Source organism: Bombus flavifrons, chromosome 4 (genome assembly GCF_040668555.2).
Source record: "Bombus flavifrons isolate JBK064 chromosome 4, iyBomFlav1_principal, whole genome shotgun sequence".
In the NCBI taxonomy this organism is placed as follows: domain Eukaryota; kingdom Metazoa; phylum Arthropoda; class Insecta; order Hymenoptera; family Apidae; genus Bombus; species Bombus flavifrons.
Window position 1 is genome coordinate 6,179,408 of NC_138445.1, and position 20,878 is coordinate 6,200,285.

At 26.5% G+C, this 20,878-nt stretch overlaps 5 protein-coding genes across 12 annotated transcripts; 2 read left to right on the forward strand and 3 right to left on the reverse strand.

Moving 5' to 3' along the window:
- Nucleotides 1–1,240: 1,240 nt before the first annotated feature.
- On the reverse strand, nt 1,241–5,831 carry Papss (3'-phosphoadenosine 5'-phosphosulfate synthase). 6 transcript variants are annotated; one of them, XM_069111191.1, is made up of 7 exons: nt 5,661–5,831; nt 4,841–4,926; nt 3,951–4,754; nt 3,385–3,819; nt 3,091–3,300; nt 2,112–2,394; nt 1,241–1,651 (listed from the first exon to the last, which is right to left on the reverse strand). In XM_069111191.1, the coding sequence occupies exons 2-7, from the start codon at nt 4,874–4,876 to the stop codon at nt 1,557–1,559; spliced, it is 1,863 nt and encodes a 620-aa protein (XP_068967292.1). In that variant the 5' UTR covers nt 4,877–4,926; nt 5,661–5,831; the 3' UTR covers nt 1,241–1,556. The 6 variants fall into 6 exon arrangements, 5 of the variants coding, with proteins under 5 accessions (XP_068967292.1, XP_068967294.1, XP_068967293.1 ...); XM_069111193.1 differs by lacking the exon at nt 5,661–5,831 and adding an exon at nt 5,358–5,536; XM_069111192.1 differs by lacking the exon at nt 5,661–5,831 and adding an exon at nt 5,288–5,518.
- Nucleotides 5,832–8,148: 2,317 nt separating this feature from the next.
- LOC138178899 (nuclear nucleic acid-binding protein C1D) lies at nt 8,149–9,005 on the reverse strand. 2 transcript variants are annotated; one of them, XM_069111230.1, is made up of 3 exons: nt 8,920–9,005; nt 8,526–8,807; nt 8,149–8,426 (listed from the first exon to the last, which is right to left on the reverse strand). In XM_069111230.1, exons 2-3 carry the CDS (start codon nt 8,737–8,739, stop codon nt 8,254–8,256), a joined length of 387 nt encoding a protein of 128 aa, XP_068967331.1. In that variant the 5' UTR covers nt 8,740–8,807; nt 8,920–9,005; the 3' UTR covers nt 8,149–8,253. The 2 variants fall into 2 exon arrangements, with proteins under 2 accessions (XP_068967331.1, XP_068967332.1); XM_069111231.1 differs by having other exon boundaries at nt 8,526–8,745; nt 8,920–8,989.
- Nucleotides 9,006–9,322: 317 nt separating this feature from the next.
- On the forward strand, nt 9,323–14,070 carry LOC138178890 (coiled-coil domain-containing protein 6). Of its 2 annotated transcripts, XM_069111216.1 has the most exons (7): nt 9,323–9,419; nt 9,491–9,770; nt 10,524–11,064; nt 11,606–11,741; nt 11,806–11,933; nt 12,062–12,156; nt 12,287–14,070. In XM_069111216.1, exons 2-7 carry the CDS (start codon nt 9,549–9,551, stop codon nt 12,440–12,442), a joined length of 1,278 nt encoding a protein of 425 aa, XP_068967317.1. In that variant the 5' UTR covers nt 9,323–9,419; nt 9,491–9,548; the 3' UTR covers nt 12,443–14,070. The 2 variants fall into 2 exon arrangements, with proteins under 2 accessions (XP_068967317.1, XP_068967316.1); XM_069111215.1 differs by having other exon boundaries at nt 9,324–9,770.
- An 838-nt stretch (nt 14,071–14,908) lies between these two features.
- LOC138178897 (guided entry of tail-anchored proteins factor 1) lies at nt 14,909–16,125 on the reverse strand. Its single transcript, XM_069111228.1, has 4 exons — nt 15,914–16,125; nt 15,676–15,841; nt 15,360–15,427; nt 14,909–15,297 (listed from the first exon to the last, which is right to left on the reverse strand). The coding sequence occupies exons 1-4, from the start codon at nt 15,980–15,982 to the stop codon at nt 15,106–15,108; spliced, it is 495 nt and encodes a 164-aa protein (XP_068967329.1). The 5' UTR covers nt 15,983–16,125; the 3' UTR covers nt 14,909–15,105.
- Nucleotides 16,126–16,316: 191 nt separating this feature from the next.
- On the forward strand, nt 16,317–19,827 carry LOC138178882 (U3 small nucleolar RNA-associated protein 14 homolog A). Its single transcript, XM_069111187.1, has 8 exons — nt 16,317–16,517; nt 16,701–16,917; nt 17,002–17,298; nt 17,393–17,644; nt 17,921–18,218; nt 18,310–18,423; nt 18,492–19,258; nt 19,333–19,827. Exons 1-8 carry the CDS (start codon nt 16,408–16,410, stop codon nt 19,798–19,800), a joined length of 2,523 nt encoding a protein of 840 aa, XP_068967288.1. The 5' UTR covers nt 16,317–16,407; the 3' UTR covers nt 19,801–19,827.
- Nucleotides 19,828–20,878: the final 1,051 nt, after the last annotated feature.

The following is a 20,878-nucleotide window of genomic DNA, read 5'->3' on the forward strand; positions in this document are numbered from 1 at the left end:
TTTTTCTCAAGTTCATCCGCTTCCGCAATTAAATTTTCTTCTTCTCACAGTTCTTTTCCCGATTTTAGAATTTATCATTTATTTTCTGTGTTTCAGATTAATATCTTTTGTAACTGGTTTATTCTCTTGCACGGGTGTATGTTTAGTTATAGATCTTCTAATAGCATTGCATTTTCGTTCATTCGCGACATAATTTCCTATTCCAAATTCGTTTTTATCTGAAATAGATCTTTCTAACTGAATTATCAAAACATACTTCTTATTGCTTAATTATTTACTTGTCTTGTTTCACCTGCATCTCTAAAATACATTTCACCATTTCAATTCTCATCAGGAAGTTGTTGTGCAACAGCTTCTTGACGAAGATTTTTCCAATATATGATATATATTTCTAACATAACTTTGTATGTTTAAAACAGAAATTATATTATAGAATTGGATGTATTATGCAATGAATGCTCGAGTGTTAATTCAAATATATTTTAAATATAAGTAATGTTTACTTATATTGTAAGTATATTGTAGATTTTTATGCATTTATACAAAATTTGGTAGCGCAAAATTGTACAAAATGGTCATACTGTGAAAAAATGTGTAAAATATTCAAAAATGTTTTCTATAACATTTGATAGATAAAACAATTTTTCACCAAGTTTCTACTCCTTTAATTATGTTCTCAAAAATATGAATTTGCATAAAAATCCATATTCTAGTTAAAAGTAATGTTTGTCTTGTTTTATAACAATACTTTCTTATATTACGGTAAATTAGACATTTTTAGTAATAAAATTTTGTTTCTTTATTGTTTTAAAATTACAAGTGAAATTTACTATATCTATATACGATTTTTATATATTTTTATATACATTTCATTACGACCATTTGTAATATATCGCATAATTATTTAAACTTTTACGATAAGCGTAGTTTTACTTATCGTACAATTACAATAAGTTATGTACTCGAATATCTCATCTTGTACAATTTTAACTTTTATTTATTTTCCTATATCATCAAATTTTTATTTGTAAATTAAACTAATATTTCATGGTGACAATAAAAGAATTTGAGCGTCAGATACTTTTGTACATAAAACATTTGCAAGTGTTTGTATATTTTTATCATATATAAATAGCTGTTAAATTTACATCTAAATTATACAAATTTCTTTTTGGACATGATATAATATACACTTCTTAAAATAGATACAATGAAAGATCATATTTATATCATATATATTTTTATAAAATTTTTGTGAAAAATGTAATTGAATTTTATATTTACATAAAATAAAATTAAGGGATATACATATATATATATATACATTTTAAGAATAAATGCAAAAAGATATTAACTTATCTAAAACAGATAAATGCAGAAATCGCTGTGCTGTACAATTAAAATGTACAAATATATAGATGTATAATAATATTAATACTACATCAGGTATTAATACTCTTTACTCATTTTTTTCCAATATTTGAAACACTAATTTTACTCTATAAACACTTCATTCTAAAGTGTTAATAATTTCTAGCGATTTCTGCACTAAATATTTACTTTTCTAGGTTTTGATAATATTGTGCAAGAACAAACCATGCTTTAGGTGACATAAAACCATCAGGTGGATTTTCACCTGCTTTTGCTAAACCTATAACAAATATTTTAAATATTAAACTTGTGTTTTTTTAATAAATCAAATTTTTCACGTTTTAATATTATATAAAATTATATACAGGGTGGTTGGTAACTGGTGGTACAAGCGGAAAGGGGGTGATTCTACGCGAAAAAAGAAGTCGAAAATATAGAATAAAAATATTTTTTATCTTTTTTTTTTTTTTTTAATTTTTCCATCGAGACAACGATCTACAGTAAGATCCGTTATAACGAGACTTGATAAAGTGCACACGTACCGAGCGAAAATTCAAAGTCGATTTTCTCGAAAACAAAGCCTCAAACGAAAAATTTTTATTCTATATTTTCGACTTCTTTTTTCGCGTAGAATCACCCCCTTTCCGCTTGTACCACCAGTTACCAACCACCCTGAATATTATGATATTTTATAAGTTATAAAAATATGTAACACACAGATAAAAGTATATTATACATACAACGCATTTTCGTCCCTGATATAAATTCAAAATCTTCTTTTCGTTTCTCATCAAAGAAGGACATTTTTTTATATTTTTTATCATATGCTGCAACTTTAAACGGTATGATTTCTAGCGATTGTAAGCCTCGAGCTAGTAAGAGAACTCGGGCTCCATGAGTAGGATCATAAAGATTCCCATCAGGTGTTGCATTTTTGTTAGGATGTAATATGCCAGCAGGATCTCTTCCAACAATATAAAAGTTAGCACCAGCGTTCATTCTTGCCTTTGCATGCCATTGTACCTAATAATGTATAAAATGAACATGAAATGAAATAACACTAGAAGGATTCTAATATGTCATTAGAATATAGTATGTATTTCTTAAAGAGTCAATGAAATCTTGAAACCTTATAACAGTAATGCAAAATTTTTGAGTAAAACATTTAAAAACTTGTTATAAGGTTCCTTTATTCTAGTTCTTACTTTTAGTTTCGTTTTACATATATTAGATCATTTTATAAATAATAACATATCTATAAGTAATCAAATAGTCATATATTTTCCTTTGTTTTCTAGAACTCTTTGCCATTTTTTTAATAAGCTTTTTATTCTTCTTTTTCTATCGTGACAACTTCTTGTATCAAATTCAATTTTTGGAAGAACTGCATTATTTATGAGATAACCTAATATAATATAAAAAGTAAACATATATGATGGCTACTTCAATTACTAGGTTTAAACTATAACTATATGAAATATGAATTTTACGTAGCACAAATAGAAATAAACTTATAAACATAGTATTCATCACAAGATCAATAATGTAACTATTTTTATAGATGAAAAATCATTAATTTTGACAACATTTGCTACTAAAGATCAACATGTAATATAGAAAAAACTATTATAGACGCTATTTATATTATATATGCTTATCATATTTTATTTTCATTATAATTATGTAACAAATGAAAATACGTTCATAATTAAAATTTACCTCAACTGGTCCAGCATACATCATAGGGCTTGGAAAAATTGCTAATAATGTTGAATTAGGATCTAAAACCCCTTCACTAAGTACAGCTTCATGTTGCAGAATCCTTGTCTGTAGTGGTACATCATCATCCTTCGTCCAACCACCTAGAGGATGTAACAATAAAATAGGATTTTTAAATCCTCTTTCTTCTAATAAACGTTTTTTAGTGTCCTAGAAATACAAATATAACATACTTATACATAAAATATTTTACATAAATTCTGTCGTAAATAATAAATAAATAAATGAACTTACTTGCATTAATAATGCATGACCCATATGTACAGGATTTCGAAGCTGGAATGCAAAGACAGCGTCAGCCTTCATCTTTTTGCATTTTGTTCTAATTTCATTTGGTGTAAGTCTGTATTGATCCAAACCATCATGCCATTTAATTCTCTCAATAACTTCTATATCACCACCTACTAACCAATCTCCAGATTCATGAATCATCTTTACATATGGGTGGCCTAAATTGTTAGTACCAAATTGCCAACCACATCTTTCTTCTTTTCTGTGGTAATAAAATTCAGGCCTACGTAATATTGCTAGAGCTTTGTTTTTGTATCTCAATGTAAAAGACGAAAGTCCATTCAAACGTTCTTTATCTTTTGTATGTATTGCAAGGACTATTGGAACAGATTGATTAATTTCTCTGTCACCTTCACGGAGGCATTTTAGATGTTGAGTCTAAAAATATTTTAGACTCTAAATAATAATTGAATAATTAAATAAATAAATAATAAATAAATAAATAATAGAATTGAGTTTTTAACAGCATTGTTGTATTTCATGTTAATATATATGTATGTTGTATATACCTGGAGATATTGGTGTTCTCTCATGAAACCGGTAAGAGGTGCAGCCCAACCTTCTGCTAAAATCTGGAGCCATTGTACATCAATTTCATTAATTTCTAAGTTCTGAAGCGTAGCAGCTTCTGTTTTGGCAGAAGATATTCGTGATTCTGGAATGAATAACTCCCGTATTGGCGTTGCAGGTTTTTGAAGTACAGGTATAATATGCTGTTTCTCCAGAAGATCAATAACAGTTGCAGCTGATTCCTCTGGAGTACAGTTTTCAGTGACTACCACTAAATCAGGATTTACTGGTCTTTCATACATTTGGTCTATTCCAGTAAAGCCTTTGATCGCTCCTTGACGTGCCTTTTTATATAATCCTTTGGTATCCCTTGCTTCACATACAGTAAGAGGTGTATCAACAAAAACTTCAAAAAACGGAAGATCAGACATTTTATGAATTTGTCTTGCCATTTGTCTATCCTCTTCAAATGGTGATACAAAACTACATAAACAAATTTGTCCACTATCAGCAAATAATTTAGCTACTTCTGCAACCCTCCTTATGTTTTCTTTTCTATCTTCCTTGGTAAAGCCAAGATTGTGGTTTAAACCACTCCTTACGTTATCTCCATCAAGTCCATAAGCAGCAATTCCATGATCAATTAAAATTGCCTCAACTTGGAAAGCTATTGAAGTTTTCCCAGCACCGGAAAGACCTGTTAACCAAACTGTACAGCCTCGAAAACCTCTTATACTTCCCATTGCTTGTCCACGTTTTGCTCTTGATACATGATGTGCTTGCTCCAATACATTGCTACAACTCTAATAAAAAAGATTCTTTATATAAGATTGATAAAGTTTATTAAAAAGCATTAAGATGAAATGTATTTCATCAGGTTTATACGTACCGTCATCAGACGTTTATTTGGGATTTCGTTTGACATAACTGTTCTAACGCGATCGCGATGAGACTGGTCAACAATTTTCACTGAAACTTTAATATAACCACCAAATGAGATACGATATATGAATATGGATAAAGGTATAAGAAAGTTTGAGAATGTTTGAAGATTGAAAGTATTGAAATGAATGTTTTGAAGGTACCGAAGTGAGTGTTTGAAAAGCAACGATATGAGTAACATTGACAGTAGCGTTTGACGACTGACGACTGAGGACAACTTATCCAAAAGATTATCGCAAGACATCTTGTATGAGATATATTATTGTAAAACACGCGGATTGGTTGTTCAAATATTTTCAGAATTTGCAAAGAGGTTAGTCAATTTTACATAATTAGATATTTCACTTTTAGGGGGTGGAAGTGACCACCCCAACCGTCGAACCATCAAACTAACCGTACTTTCGCTCTCAGGCTAGAATGTATGGTACGTAACATATCCTATTGAGAAATTTATAATATCCTACACGAGAAATTTCACAAGTCTTAGCCAGTGACCGTAGCAAGGAATAACCCCTTATAAATCATTCTGACTCGGACAATACATATTGGATATAAAAAGTGAAAAGGAAAAATCCCATTTTCATGGCTATTGCAGGCAAATGTTAATCTTTAAACCGATGGACGAAGTATTCTGTGGCTTCATAAAACTATTGTTATTAGGAATCAAAATGTAAAATATAGCAGTAAAAGTAAAGATGAAATTCTGATACGTTGGATGGAATGCAGTATGCGATAAAATCGCGAATGAATATTAGCTGGTACAGTACCTTTATTATGTCTTTACTAGCTTTAATTTTGTATATAGGGCCTTTTTGTCACTATTATCATTCGCAGCTAGAAATATTTGGATGGAAGTTGAATTATTTCGATGGGTACACATATTGATATTATTAATTTCTTTGTTGGTGAAGAAAGGATAGACGTAAAACGGTACTCTTATGTTTACGACATCTTTGTCTTCCATACATTAAATTTGACAAATAAAAGTTAAAATATCTCCTAATTTAATGGGTTTTTTTTAGTATAAATAGGATATTCTTGCGTAAGGAATGATGAATTGCGTAGATTACTGGATTAAAAAAATACATGATTTCATTTAAAAAATCAAAGTTGACCATCCTAAGTCCTTGTCGCGTCCATCCATAAAAAAACTAATAGCATCAGAACATGCACCCTTCGAAACCATCCCATCAAATCATTTCCCGCTGCGAATAATAATAATGACAAAAATCAAGATGGTAATTTCAGGTGAGACTCCCTGTATTTATGTATGCACTTATATACTATACGTGGCAAATCGATCAAGTGAAAGATATAATTTTAATAAGTATTTAATAAAAAAATAATTATCTTTTAATTGTCAAAGTATCAAATTTTAATTGTATTATAATAATTACACGTTTTCAAACAGCCGTCATTAATAGGAAATATTTATAACTAACAATGAAGAATATATACCCTGACAGCAATGCACAGAACGAACCACGCTGTAACGTGGCCGTAAGCTAAGCTGTAACCTGCAAGGCTGTAATCTGTAACGGTACTACATACGCTACTATGCTATATACATATCTATAAAACCAGTTTGAGATACTAGCGCTTCAACAGATGGTGCATCAATTAATAATTTTAATATATACTATACTATTTCTTAATCATATGTAACACAGAATAATTCTCGTTCATTATTATTTTAAACAATGTATTGGAATTATTGGAAGTTTCATGAAACTTTATAAAATGTGAAATTATGTGACAATGTTTCATAATTAAAGTGTAGATATTTATGAACACGGCTAAAGAAATAGGCTTTAAATGGAGATTCGTTTTAATTATTAAAAATTATAATGAGTACTCTACTTTGGATATCTTATATATTTTTGTATATTGTGCGTACTCTTTGTACCTTTAAATTTTCCGTAAGTATACAAAAATCTGCAAAAACTCTGATTATTACCTATATTTTTACTAGTTCTGTCTAGGAAAATATTAAACAGACAGAAACATATTATCAATAGCACTTAATTATGTACCCAACGTTCTGTTCAAAAATACATGCTTAAAACCTCATAAAAATTAAATGTGAAATACAGTTAAATATAACATGCAAGTAAAAATCTATTGAAACAGGATTTTAAAGATAACATTAAATGTAGATTATAATCTATATTATAGTGATTGTAAGTTTTTTATTTTAATGTTATATCTTATTTTATTAGACATTTTATCTATTATATGTTTTATATACATGTGTAATATGTTTGTATGATTAGAAGAATGATATACTTTTGCATTAATATTTCATACATTTCTTGAATTACATTTCATAGTTGTAGAATACATAGGTTGTTCAATTGGTGCAAAAATGTCATCTATATAATCCCACAGTGTATATTTTGATTTGCTATCATGAAAATTTGTACAGATTAAAAACAAAGAAGTTCCAACATAAAAGAATATCTGAAGAATATGATTTAACGATCATTGTATGAAGTGTCTCAATAATATTATTAATTTCTCCTGCAAAATATTCATTTATTTCTTCATTATGTTCTAAATAAGATCATATACTTAATCCTTTCAAGCATTTATTCATCCTATGAAAGTACAAAAAAAATTGATATAATAAAATGGATTGTTTCTTTCTTAACAAATACATATACGTAATTATTTATATTATATTATGAAAAACTGTAAATTTTTAATATTACTTACTTATTTTTTAATATAGCATCATTTTTATCTCTTAAAGATAATATATCTCTCTATATATAATATATATATAACTATAGTTGAAACACATAAATCTTATGTACAAGAAGTATTTTCATTTTTATTGCAATTTTTATCATCTTGGAAAATGTATTAGATATTATTTTCTCCATTCTATTACCTCTTTAATTTTATTATGGTTATAATATATTTCTATATATTTATTTCTAATATTTTATTTATATAATGAAAATAGACATATAAAAGCATTTATTATTGAAAGTAAATTTATGTCTTTTATATGTCTTGCTGCTATAATACTGTTTGTATTATAGCTTCTATTCATAGGTCACAAGGATATAAACAGTCACTTTGGTAAACAAGTATGAGATAAAGTTACTTTTTTTTCCTTTAAAGGACACATGCACAAAACTTAATTATTTGTCTATGTAAAAGTATTATTTATATAATTTTTTATACAATTAATTTGTCAGACTTAACTTATTAAGAAAATATAAACTATTGAATAAAATAGATTCAGCATTATACATAACGTCATGTTTAATATATTTTTGTTTATACATTTAGGTCACTAATTAATTTATAAAATAAATTTATTTACACAATATTACATCCATTATTTTCATATCATTTTTTTTTATTCTTCATTTCCCACAACCCATTCCTAACAAATCTTTGTGCTGCATCCTTGTTTACACGAGGCATAAATGTGTTCTTGTCATTAATTTGTTTTGCACGTGTCATAGACCTCTTTAAACGATCATTTTCTGACTTTATTTGATGCTTTGCTGGGTCAATTCCTAATTAGATACATATAAAATGAATACAATAAAAATCATACAATAATTTGTTTTATTTGAAATTATTGTACAATTATACTGCTTTTATTAGTACTTTACCTTCTGCACGCAAATACATCCAAAACACACTATTTAGGCAGTAAGACATCAATAGATTATACTGTACTTTATCTGTATCAGAAAGTTTTTCATATACTGCTGGATTTGCGGCATATTTAATTGTATCTTGAATTTTCGTCGTTGCATCACGGTATTGTTTAATTTTTGCAATAAGATCTATGTCATGCGATAGTTCTTCAAAATCTGTATCCATATTTTTCTATAGAGGTTATAATTTTTCCTTATATACATACACCTTAAAAATTTTATGAGGTAAATAACCTTTAACAAAAGTCAAACTAAAAAATACTTATCTTTTATTCTCAGTCTCAAGCTAGATGTTTAACATGGTTAGAATTTTAAGTTATGCGATAATATCACGGATAATACTAACCTGACTCGCTTTATAATCATATACTTGTTACGATACATACACGTGTGTTGTACATACAGATATATATTACCTAGAATTCATATATTTATTATCAATCTTTTGTTAACTAGAATTGCTATAGAAATAAGATAGTTAAATTGCCTATACACATTCAAGATTGTAATAGGTATAAATTTAAATATAGTAAAAATATAATGAAATAATAATAAATATTTACTATAAATCTATATAGTTTATAATTGTTTAATCACTTAGAGTTACAACAATTTCCTAACTTAATTTTCCTATTATTTAAAAGATTAGTATATTATTTAAATATGCCAAGAATGTAACAAATAAATTCTTTAAGCTCTGGGGAATTACAGTTCCAAAATATACTTGACATCTTCTTTGCAAGTACATAATTCATGGAGAATCAAACAGCGAAACAGCTGATTCGTTTTACTGTAGAGCACATGTCGTGGTAGAACGTTATAATATTACGTTATTTTTCATGCAAAGTAATGAGGTTTTAACAAAAATCTAAATACTTGCGTCTTAAGAGAAACATATTATATGTATTTATTTGAAGGTGCGATGAAAAAGAAAGGATTGTAAGTTGTTTTTAAAGAAATTTTTGTCTAAGAAAAATGGCTGACCGTGATAGCGCATCTGAAAGCGACTCAAGCTCGATCGACGGAGGTCCGATAATGATGCCACCGTCTCCTGTAACTAGAGAACAACTTCAAAAAAGGATTGAGTCGTTACAACAGCATAATCGTGTTCTTAAAGTCGAGCTAGAAACATATAAATTAAGAGTAAAAGCGTTACAAGAAGAGAATCGTGGTCTTCGGCAAGCCTCTGTCATTATAGTAAGTTTCTTCTATACTTTTACTAAATAAATAATGTCTATTAATTTGCCAATTACATATGTTATTTAGTACAGAATATTTTTTGAAAATATATATTTTACTTTTGGATACTCAAAATATTTAATTTTTGGTTAAATTAAAAACATTTTCTTAATATAAACTGTTTTTTATATAGTATTATTTCATTTTATAATCTATTTTATGTAGTCATAATTTTTCATACCTTCATTTTATATGATTGTGTTCCAATCTTCTGTTTCTGTATAGTTTCTCATAATTTTTTGTATTCAGTGTATTAAAATGCATATAAAATTTAAATCTATAAAATGATTTCAGCTTTATATAATTTTACTACTATAATAAAAATTAGATATAAAAATCTTTTCTTAGAGTAAAATGATTTCTTGATTATAAAATAAACTACTTCTGCATTAAAAAGAAGTTATAAATTATTTTTAATTTATGTATTTAAACAATATTTGTTGTTTTTATATTATTTATATTATTTGTTTGAATTCTAATAATTAGATAATAGAAGTAATATTTGTATAGTTAATACATTAACGAAATTGTTTATAAAAACATAATTACAAATATATTTTTTAAATTAGAGAGGTTTAAAATAAATTATTCAACTATTGAACTTCATAATAACTTTGTTATAGTTGATGGAATTTGATAACAATTTTCAAAGTTTAATTGTGCACATTTTCTATTGGCATTTTGATCTTTTTTTATTGGATTATATTATAGCAAGCTAAAGCTGAGCAGGAGGAGGAATTTATAAGTAATACGTTATTAAAAAAAATCCAAGCACTTAAGAAAGAAAAAGAAACATTGGCGCACCATTATGAACAAGAAGAAGAATGTTTAACTAATGATTTGTCAAGAAAATTGAATCAATTGCGCCAAGAAAAATGTCGATTAGAACAAACTTTAGAACAAGAACAAGAATGTCTTGTGAACAAATTAATGAGGAAGATAGAAAAACTTGAAGCTGAGACACTTGCGAAACAAAGTAATTTAGAGCAGTTGCGTAGAGAAAAAGTAGAACTGGAAAACACACTTGAACAGGAGCAAGAAGCATTAGTAAATAAATTATGGAAAAGAATGGATAAATTGGAAGCAGAGAAGCGAATGCTGCAAATAAAATTAGATCAACCTGTATCAGATCCTGCTTCACCAAGAGAAATCAATAATGGTGATACTGCTACTAGTTTAAGTGCACATATTCAAACTCTAAGGAGCGAAGTAGCCAGACTAAGACATACTTTGTTCATCTCACAACAAGAACGTAAGAATTTTTATCATATAATTAGATTTATTTGTAGTAACAAATATATTTTAAAATAAGTTTTTATAAATATAATATTTTTATTACATCTAGAATTACATAAATTAATTTGATTATTGGAAAGAAAAGTAAAAATAGTGACATGAAATAATTGATTGATGTATTTATATTTTGTTATTAGCTTCACATTTAATATAATGTTATGCTGTAACAGCAATACTGTACTATAGATAACTAGAATCTTGCAATTCTCAGTGCTTAAGATATTAATAAATAAAAAATTAGAAGTAGCAAACTAAAAAAAAGAATTAAGAGAGAATAGAAAAGAAAGATTGTAATAGAATAATAATTGTAATTAAAGGAAATAATTTATAATATAAAGTAGTTATGCGTATATACATATTTGAAATGATAATAGATATTATATACGAAATCGTTAAGTTTGTAATAATGTTGTGAATTAATTAGTAATACTAAAATCATTTAATTTTTTTGTTTTTGTTAACTAACATTGTTGGATCTGTTTGTATTTTTATATTAGATACAGAGAAGATGCAACGATATGTAAACGAAGAGAAACAAATTCGTGAAGAAAATTTAAGACTTCAAAGAAAATTACAGCTGGAAGTAGAACGTCGCGAAGCTTTATGTAGACATCTTTCCGAGTCAGAGTCCAGGTAAATAATATTATATAGATTGTACAAATGTTTTAGTTTTATTACAAATTCATCTATTTGTTAGTTTGGAAATGGAAGAAGAACGGCACTACAATGAAATTGTGATGTCTGGTGGAAATATAAGAAATCGTACTGTTTCTAGCCCAGTGCCGTACAATCCTTCACCTAGTTCCTCTAGACCCCTAAGTCCAGGTATAATATCTTTGTTTTATATAAAAATAAAGTAAATTTTCGACTTTTATGTTTCAATATTACGTGATCCCATATTTATTATTTGTATAAATTTATTTTATTAACATATCAATATTATTTATGAATAGGTTCATCAACCAGAGAGGGATTCAACACAAATCGATGTTATGCTTGTGGTCAACCTACTACAATTCCATTTGCAAGTTCATCACCACCTTCCACTGTAAGTTACATTTCATAGTGGTTAATTAGTCAAATAGTCAAATAGTACTAAGTAATGTACAAATGTAATTTATGTGTATGAAACATTTAAAAATGACATTAATCTGAAGTATTATATTATATTGAAACAGGGTCACATTGTAACATCATCCAATAGACGCACATCAGATAGATTTATTAAACCTGCAATTCCACCAACTATTGTAAGTCCAAGTGGTCCGCCAATTGCCGCTAACACAGCTACAAACGCAACTAGCGGGTCACCAATGGATATTACTAAAACATAAGTCAGTTGAATTCATCTAATAACAAATATTTCATCGTGTATTCGTATAAAGTACTTTTTTGTTGATGCATTTTTGCTATGTGATTGTATGACATACTCAAAAGTTATTTTAAAAAGAGTTTCAGTTTTCAATATTTTAATCATTTCATTTTACAATCATAGTATAGCGCGCATGAATTAATTACAGAATATTCATAAAAATAAATAGTCTATAAATTGCTCTATACTTGGTATCAAATCGCTTAAATCTTTCTTGAAACATAAAATAGTATTTATATAAAAAAAAAAAAAAATATTAATATAAATCACATATGAAATTCTGAGCTGCTTCAAATAGACTAACAAAATGAAAATTAAAGGAAAAATCGCTCTTCTAATTTCCTTTGTGTGTATTTTATTATTACTATTAACTTAATGCATCTTTTTTAAATCTTTGAAATAGTAATACAAGAGGAATATTTTTTAATTTAAGTACTTAGGTAATAGAAATAAATACTTCTGTAATGGTTACTATGTAACTTATTTAAATTTTAATATTTTTTTCTTATAATGTTAATTTTTTTGTAACATTATACGGCATAATATAATAGAGAATAATATAATTTTGTTCAAGTGGCACAATCATAATTTCGTATGATTAATACTTATAATGAAACTAGAAGAGCGATAATGTATTTAAAATTAATATGCCTTAAAAAATATGCAATTATGATTAAAAAAAGACAGTTAACGAAAAAAAAGAATAAATAAAGTTATAAAATGGAAACTTTTTTAATTCTTTTTTCCAAAGAATATTGGACTTTGTATTATTTTAAATATGATTGGCTTAATATTTTGTATACAATCACATAATGTGAGTATTTCATACGTAAGCATTTGTATGCTGTGTTTCAAATCGACGAAACTAATATTGTGAAATAACATCTACATGACATTGTTGCATTTAAATGCAATCATATTTAAAATGGAAAGATTATTATTATCAAATATGTTTCAAATATTTTATTGTGTTAGCAATGTTTCAAGTATTAATTGCATATTTCTATTTTTCAAATAATAATTATTTAATTCGATTTGTCAGACATGCCATTATTTCATGCATGTAATATTTGTTCCATTTTAAAACAATAATATATAAATATTGTTTTCTTTTTTTTTGACGATATTTGTGTGTTAGTCAAATATTAAATTAGTATATTTTGCTCTTTAATCACAAAATTTACCATTTTGTAACATATGTCATGTATAATATATTTTCAATTGATATTTATATGAATGTGATAAAGTAAAGCATAATAATCTTGTGCTACATTTTATAATAATTTGAACATTATTATTTACTATTGGTGCTCAAAATGTCGCGAGATTTTTCAATTTGTTATTAACAATATGTTATGGACAACATTTTTGTTCTTTGTCCAGTAATAAAGTAAAAGATATACAATTCAGCTTTTTAGTTTAAAAAAAAGGAAAAAAAAGAAAAAAGGAAAAAAAGAAATAAATTTAGCCTTCGCATTATAGAATTTCTTCTATGATACAATTTATATGTGTAATATTTGGGTATCATATGTGTCGCAATGTTAAATCATAAAATTATTAAAAAAGATGCAAATTGATATCAGAAAAGAAGTTAACTTAAAATCGTAAGAATACTGATGATTAAACGGTAAATATTTAACTATAGTAATAATAACAAAAATTAATACTTTTTTTAAGCTTTATAAAATAATGTTTCTCGAATACTCTACATATGAATAAAACGTTGCTACATTATATGGAATATAGATGTATTAATTGTCATATACATATAATGAAATTTTGTTAAAACAAGAAATTATTACTTATTAATAGTTATATACAGATATATTTCATTATTACATATTATGTACTTTACTTAAGCTTTCACGAAATACAGTCACTTTTTTGCTATTATTTTTGTAAAATTTATTGTTATCCTTATTTAAAATAAATACTATATTCATAATTTACTAAAATAGATTAAGGATTTACTATAGTATCCGGATTGTAAAATTTGTGGTAGGAATGTGTCGTTTCGGGAGTATTTTGAATCGCTAAAACCGAGAATATTGGTTATTTTTCACGGATATGAACGATTTAAAAAATTTATCCTGATGAACATTTGTCTGACAAAGGGCAGAACTTTAGAAATCCACGTAAACAGTTGCTGTGAGACAACCGGAAAATAAAAGGTAACCCAAACCTAATTTACTATTTCAGATGCATACAGAGTAAGCCGTACAGTATTAAGAACACCAAATTTTAAAAAACGTTTCATCAAAATCCATGAGAACGTCAACAAGTTGATCGAAAATTTTTAGGCCTTATTTTCGTGAAAAACGACCTTCATTTTCATCTTTAGCGACCTTAGAAATTTCTAAAAAGTAACATCCTAATCAAATATTTTACAGTCCCAACGCTATAATAGAATCTATTTTAAAATATGACATTTATTTAAGTGTTTTAACAAACACAATATATTTAGTAAACATTGTACAATTATTCATACAGCACATTAAGGAAGAAGTAAAAATTGTATGTACATTTTGTCATGTATGCTTATGCACAGCGAATAATAATTTATGTGAAAAATTTTTATTTTGCCATCTTATAACATCTAATTTTTATATAGTACTACAGATGATATTATGTTATATCATTTCTTTTACAGGTAGCTACAACTAATCTTGCAATTATTAACCACATAATCAAAGAAATTGAATCTTCATGATAACAAGGCCAGCTTAATAAACTTTGTATTGGCCATAGCATGCCTTTTGGCAAAATTATTACAGGTTTATTTCTGTATAGATACAGCAGAATCAACATTAATGAACCCTGAAAATATGTTATGAATTACTAAGTATGTTATATTATAATAAATATAAGCAAACACTTACGTTTAATATACGAAAACCATATGTTACAGATATTTGTACCTTTATTCTGGAAGACAGTCTTTCATTTGCTAAATAATAAGTACATTACGGTTAAAAGTGTTTTATAAAATGAACTTGACAATAAATAGCGCAAACAAATGCAAAATTTATACAGAACAGAAATTTGATGAGATGTAACTATTTTTATTTATTTTTGTATTCAAATAATTATAAATTAAAGATTTTTAATTGTTAACTTAAATTATTGCATAAAAAATTATGAAATATATATTTAATTTATTTCTTAATAATTGTATTAATTGTATCATTATTTTACCTTTTTCTTTTAATGTACTTTCTAATTTTTTATATTTACGCTGAAGTTTTGCATATTTTGAAAATTCATCTATCATAGATATCCCAATCATTTCTTGCTTCAAATTAATCAAATCATTTCGTAATTCTATATCATGTTTGTTTACTGTATACAAACGAGATGTAATCTACAAACGAATGACAATTTACAACAAATGTAATTAACAAATGTAATATGTAAACAATGTCCAGATACTTACATATTTTATTAAAGATGGGAAAATATATTCTAAAAGGCAACTTACAGTTGATATTATAAGTAAATTCATTTTATATTTTCAATAGGATAAATTTCATATTTCGCAATATATTTTATCGGATATTAATCAAAATATAGCGTAAAACGTTATTTCTCGACTTTTAATGAAAGAGGCTTTAGAGGTTATAACATTTTCCAATTGCTTATGTCAACCTAAACATATGAAAAGATAAGTACTTAATAGATGGTCAGCACACGCTCGTAGGTCAGCATAATTATACTAGGGAATTGATTGCAAGTTCTAAAGTTTTTTCTGGTTGGTATGCTAGCTAGAGTATTAATATATCATTGGTTTACCATTGTAACAGCACATAGTAGTATAAAGAAATAATGTCTTACTTCTACCTATATATATAATCTCTGTTTCTTTTATGAACACACACAATCTACACATATGATGCTTCGTGAAGATTAAAGCATGCGGTGTGGTTAAATATGGATTTGTCGACAAATTATTTGGAAGATTTGGATGATACCGATAAAGATGTATCAGAGTCTCATAATAAACTTCTTGAAGCTGTATCACAGCTTGATAAAGGCCAAAGGTATGCATTTATGAATAAAGTTAATATATAATAATTATAATACATAATTTCTATTATTTTTGATGGAAAAAGATATATGAAGGTATACAAAAATAAGTATTTTATATTAATATAAATATAATACAATATAAAATGAGATAATATTTAATACATTTCTGAAATATGTTCTTAAATTTTTCATAGAGTAAAAAAGGCAGAGCGAAGTGAACCTACGTTAGAAGTATCAGAATTTCATTTAGTAAAAAGTGGAGTATTTGATCAAGATGCGGTTCATGTATACGATTTAGCTAGAGCTTTAGGGAAAAAAGGTCATCATCATGAAATTATCAGAAATTTACAAGCTATAAGGAAAAAAGTTCAAGTTTTACCAAAACCATTGGAGAAACCAGCAGCAGACAGGGTAAGAATTACTTTATTATATCAAATATTCATAAATAATATGTATATAACTGTTTAAATATAGTTATTGTTAATTATATTTTAGATAAAGAGAATAGTTGGTTTTAAAAATACAAAACAAGAATTAAAAAAATGGAACGCTGTAATAACAAGGAACAGGACAGCAGAATCGCTTCATTTTCCTTTAAATCAGTCATCAATGCAATTTGAGCCATCTACGGAATTTGTTAAAAGATTTAGACTTCAATCAGATTTAGAGAAAGAACTTGCTGCACTAGAACCACAGAAAGAGAACCTTGAACAAAAACATGATAAATTTTCTTTAACATTGAAGGAAGTTGTTATGAAAAGAAAAGAAGCTGCCAGAATCAGAGCGCAACAGGTTTGTACTAGAGTACTAAAGTGCTTATGTTAAAATAGTTTAGCTATTGTTTATATGTAGTACATATATTTAATTCTTCTTTCTTTTTTTTTAGTCTTATAGAGAAGCAAAGGCTCATCGCCAAAATAAAATTAAAAGTAAAAAATTTCATCGTATTCAAAGAAAAGAAAAAATAAAATTACAATTGAGAGATTTTGAAGAATTACAGAAAACTAATCCAGAAGCTGCATTGGAAAAACTTGAACAACTAGATAGAACTAGAGCAGAAGAGCGAATGACACTAAGGCATAAAAATACAGGGAAGTGGGCTAAATCTAAGCAAATTATGGCAAAATATGATAAAGAAGTAAGTATAGCATATACTGTAAAACTGTTAATTAGTTAATATAATAGAATAGAATAGTGTATTTAAAAAGATTAAATATTAATTGATTTTGGATTTAACACAATGTTGATATAACTATCTTTTATTGTTTATTAAATAATAATATAATTGCAAATATTTATTAAAATTATTGAGGACAAACTATATGTTTTTGTGAATATTATCTTTTATATATATAAAAATGTATTTGTTCTTCAATATAATATAGTATTAATAACTTACTCTTAATGTTATTAGGCTCGACAAGAACTTGCACAACAATTATCAGTTGGTCGAGAATTAACTCAGAAATTAAGAAAATCAAATGATAGTGAAGAAGAAGATTCAGGTGATGATACATTTGTACAAAAGCTTTTAGTTAATGATAAAGAAAATCCTTGGGTAGGGAATATCAAAACTGAATCAGAAATCAATGAATTTGTTAAAAGTTATCGTAAATATTGGGATGATCAAAATAAGAAGTTAGAAAATAAATTAGAAAATAAACAAACGGATAATTCATTAAAGAATACACAACCTAATGGTATTTTAAATGGTATGTTTACAAAAGTGATAGTATTATCAATAATATAAGCGATAGAATTATCAAAAATCTGTATTTTTTATTATTAAAATCTATTACACAGGCAAAGATACTGACGTTAATATAGACTATCCCGAAACTCGAAACAATGAAAAGATACAAGAAGTTGTAAATTTTAGTGAGCAGACGATTTCATTAGCAGATACTAGTTTGAAAGGTATGTTTGCAGATGTAATTCTATTAAGTAGCAGCTACAAATTTTATTAATGAATATTTCATTTTCAGATAACAATAGTAATAACAAGCAATCACTTGAAATTGTCAGTCACAATGAAAATTTAACAATAACAGAATTTAATGTTGAAAATACTACGAATAATTCACATAACAAAATTACACAAAAGAGCATATTAGATAGCAATAAAAAATCTAATAAAATAAATTCAAATAACGTTATAGCCACATCTAGTTGGATAGTGGAATCTATAGAAAATACTAATGTGGAAAGCGTCATTAATTCTTTGACATCTAATATAACAAATAGTGAAAAAATAACTAAAATATTTGATTTTATGGAAGAAAAGATGCAAAATCAGATTAAATCGAAACTTGAACGTATTACTCAGAATTATGACAAAGTAAAAGTTAAGAAGAAAAGAAAATCTAGAAACATCGAATTTGAAGAAGATAATTTCGATGGCCTTGAAATGCAAGAGAAAAAACAAAAACCTACTTTAGATTTAGGTTTAGATGAAAGTGTTGACAAGAATAATTCAGAAGCGGATACCGCATTAGAAAAAGTTAAGAAAATAAGGCATGATAACATTTTATCTATAGATAAATCAAATACTTCTTCTAAAGTAGAAATAGATCCAAATAAATACATAAACGTGAAACCTAAGCATCTACATACAGATATCCCAAATGATATTACCAGAGGTAATGATGTTTTAGATGACAGTGAAGATGAAGAAGAAAAACGTAATGTAGTAAGTGAAGCATTTGCAGATGATGATGTCATAGAAGAGTTTAGAAGAGAAAAAGAAGAAGAGGTAAGTTAAAAAATTGGTATTATGGTATTTTATCCAGAATCTTTCATAAATTATAATATCAAATCTATGTACAGGTGAGAAAGTCTCAACCTCAGGATATCGATTTAACTTTACCTGGATGGGGAAGTTGGGGTGGAAAAAATATTAAAATTTCAGGACGCAAAAAGAGACGTTTTATTTTAAAGGTACCTAAAGATTTACCTCGAAAAGATGAAAATAAAGGTGATGTGATAATATTTGAAGAAGATAATCCTAAAATAAAGGAACATCAGGTTAATGAATTGCCATATCCATTTTCAAGCGTTAATGATTATGAGGCTAGCATTAGAATGCCAATTGGAAGAAATTTTGTGTCTGAAAATTCTCACAGAAAACTAATTGATCCCCCTATTAAAACAAGTATGGGGAGGATTATTGAACCAATGACTGAAGATGTTTTAGTTAAAACAGGTGATAAAAGGAATCGAAAATTTATTCCTAAGAAAATAAATAAAAAAAAGAAGATAAGACAAATAAAAACAAATAAGCAAACAATAAAATAAATCAGAAAAAATTATATCGTAAAAAAATCTTTCAAACAGAATCATTCTTTTTAAAATGTGTAGTATAAAATGTATGTAATAAAATAATTTTATATTTCCTCCTTTTGCCTATTATTGGTTGTTGGTCAGTTGAATAAACAAATAAATAAGTTGGATAAATAAAAGTAGATATTGATAATGAAATATGTACAGTGTAAAATGAATTTTTATTACATTTTACAATCAAGCGGAATTTATATAAAAAACAGTTATCGGACTATATAATTCTTAAAATTAATAGAATTAGAAATTATTAATATATTTTATATTTTGTGAAATACTTGCACTTTTATATATATACTATCATACATAAGTATTTGGACATTTCAAAATTATTGCAAATATATAAAATACACTTCAAATAAAGTTCTCTAATCTAATTTTCATCTGTGATCTTATCTTAAGCATAGTTAATAGATATTGGTAATAGTTAGTATTAATTAGCATAAATTAAAAAGCAATAATTGAAGGTGGATGAAAATTGCTTCTAAGGAAACATTTAATTTAAATGACTTTAAATATATCTATTCAATCTTGAGAACCTAAATCGATTGAAATATGTGCCTCTAATCACATTCTAAAAGTTTATATAAATTTCGTACTTATTAATGATAGATACAATACTTGATTGATGCAGGTATATGCATGCCTTTTTCAGTTTCAATTTAGCAGAATATATAATATAAAATATACATAATATAGATATAATATATAATATACATAATATAGAATACTGAATCCCAGTTATGGCATGAAATAAAGAATTAACAGTAGAGAAACGGTCTTCCATCATAATGTTGGAAGTTTAATAAAAATATCAATGTTTTGGTTGGACTGTATTAAGTATCGAAATACTTATCGCAGTATTTATATAAGTGAAAAAAAATATATATTATATGTAATACATATATATAATATATAATAAATTCAAATTTTATGTGTTGAAATTAGAAGAATGAATAGAGATATATTTTAAATATAATCGGTTGATGCGCATGCGCCAAAAAGTAGTTTGTGATTGGCAGAACGATGGATGTAC

Excerpts from the sequence above, each read along its gene's own strand:
- Papss (XM_069111190.1), bottom strand. The coding sequence starts at position 5,137 with ATGTCTTGCGATAATCTTTTGGATAAGTTGTCCTCAGTCGTCAGTCGT. Across the intron at positions 4,755-4,840 it reads CAAATAAACGTCTGATGACG|AGTTGTAGCAATGTATTGGA; the intron begins GTACGTATAAAC and ends CTTTTTTATTAG. Across the intron at positions 2,395-3,090 it reads TGTATGCTGGACCAGTTGAG|GTACAATGGCATGCAAAGGC; the intron begins GTAAATTTTAAT and ends ATACATTATTAG.
- LOC138178899 (XM_069111230.1), bottom strand. The coding sequence starts at position 8,739 with ATGGATACAGATTTTGAAGAACTATCGCATGACATAGATCTTATTGCA. Across the intron at positions 8,427-8,525 it reads GATGTATTTGCGTGCAGAAG|GAATTGACCCAGCAAAGCAT; the intron begins GTAAAGTACTAA and ends GTATCTAATTAG.
- LOC138178890 (XM_069111216.1), top strand. The coding sequence starts at position 9,549 with ATGGCTGACCGTGATAGCGCATCTGAAAGCGACTCAAGCTCGATCGAC. Across the intron at positions 11,065-11,605 it reads GTTCATCTCACAACAAGAAC|ATACAGAGAAGATGCAACGA; the intron begins GTAAGAATTTTT and ends TTTTTATATTAG. Across the intron at positions 11,742-11,805 it reads CTTTCCGAGTCAGAGTCCAG|TTTGGAAATGGAAGAAGAAC; the intron begins GTAAATAATATT and ends TCTATTTGTTAG.
- LOC138178897 (XM_069111228.1), bottom strand. The coding sequence starts at position 15,982 with ATGAATTTACTTATAATATCAACTGTAAGTTGCCTTTTAGAATATATT. Across the intron at positions 15,428-15,675 it reads AAGTACATTAAAAGAAAAAG|CAAATGAAAGACTGTCTTCC; the intron begins GTAAAATAATGA and ends CTTATTATTTAG. Across the intron at positions 15,298-15,359 it reads ATGGTTTTCGTATATTAAAC|GGTTCATTAATGTTGATTCT; the intron begins GTAAGTGTTTGC and ends ACATATTTTCAG.
- LOC138178882 (XM_069111187.1), top strand. The coding sequence starts at position 16,408 with ATGGATTTGTCGACAAATTATTTGGAAGATTTGGATGATACCGATAAA. Across the intron at positions 18,219-18,309 it reads ACCTAATGGTATTTTAAATG|GCAAAGATACTGACGTTAAT; the intron begins GTATGTTTACAA and ends TCTATTACACAG. Across the intron at positions 18,424-18,491 it reads AGCAGATACTAGTTTGAAAG|ATAACAATAGTAATAACAAG; the intron begins GTATGTTTGCAG and ends TTTCATTTTCAG.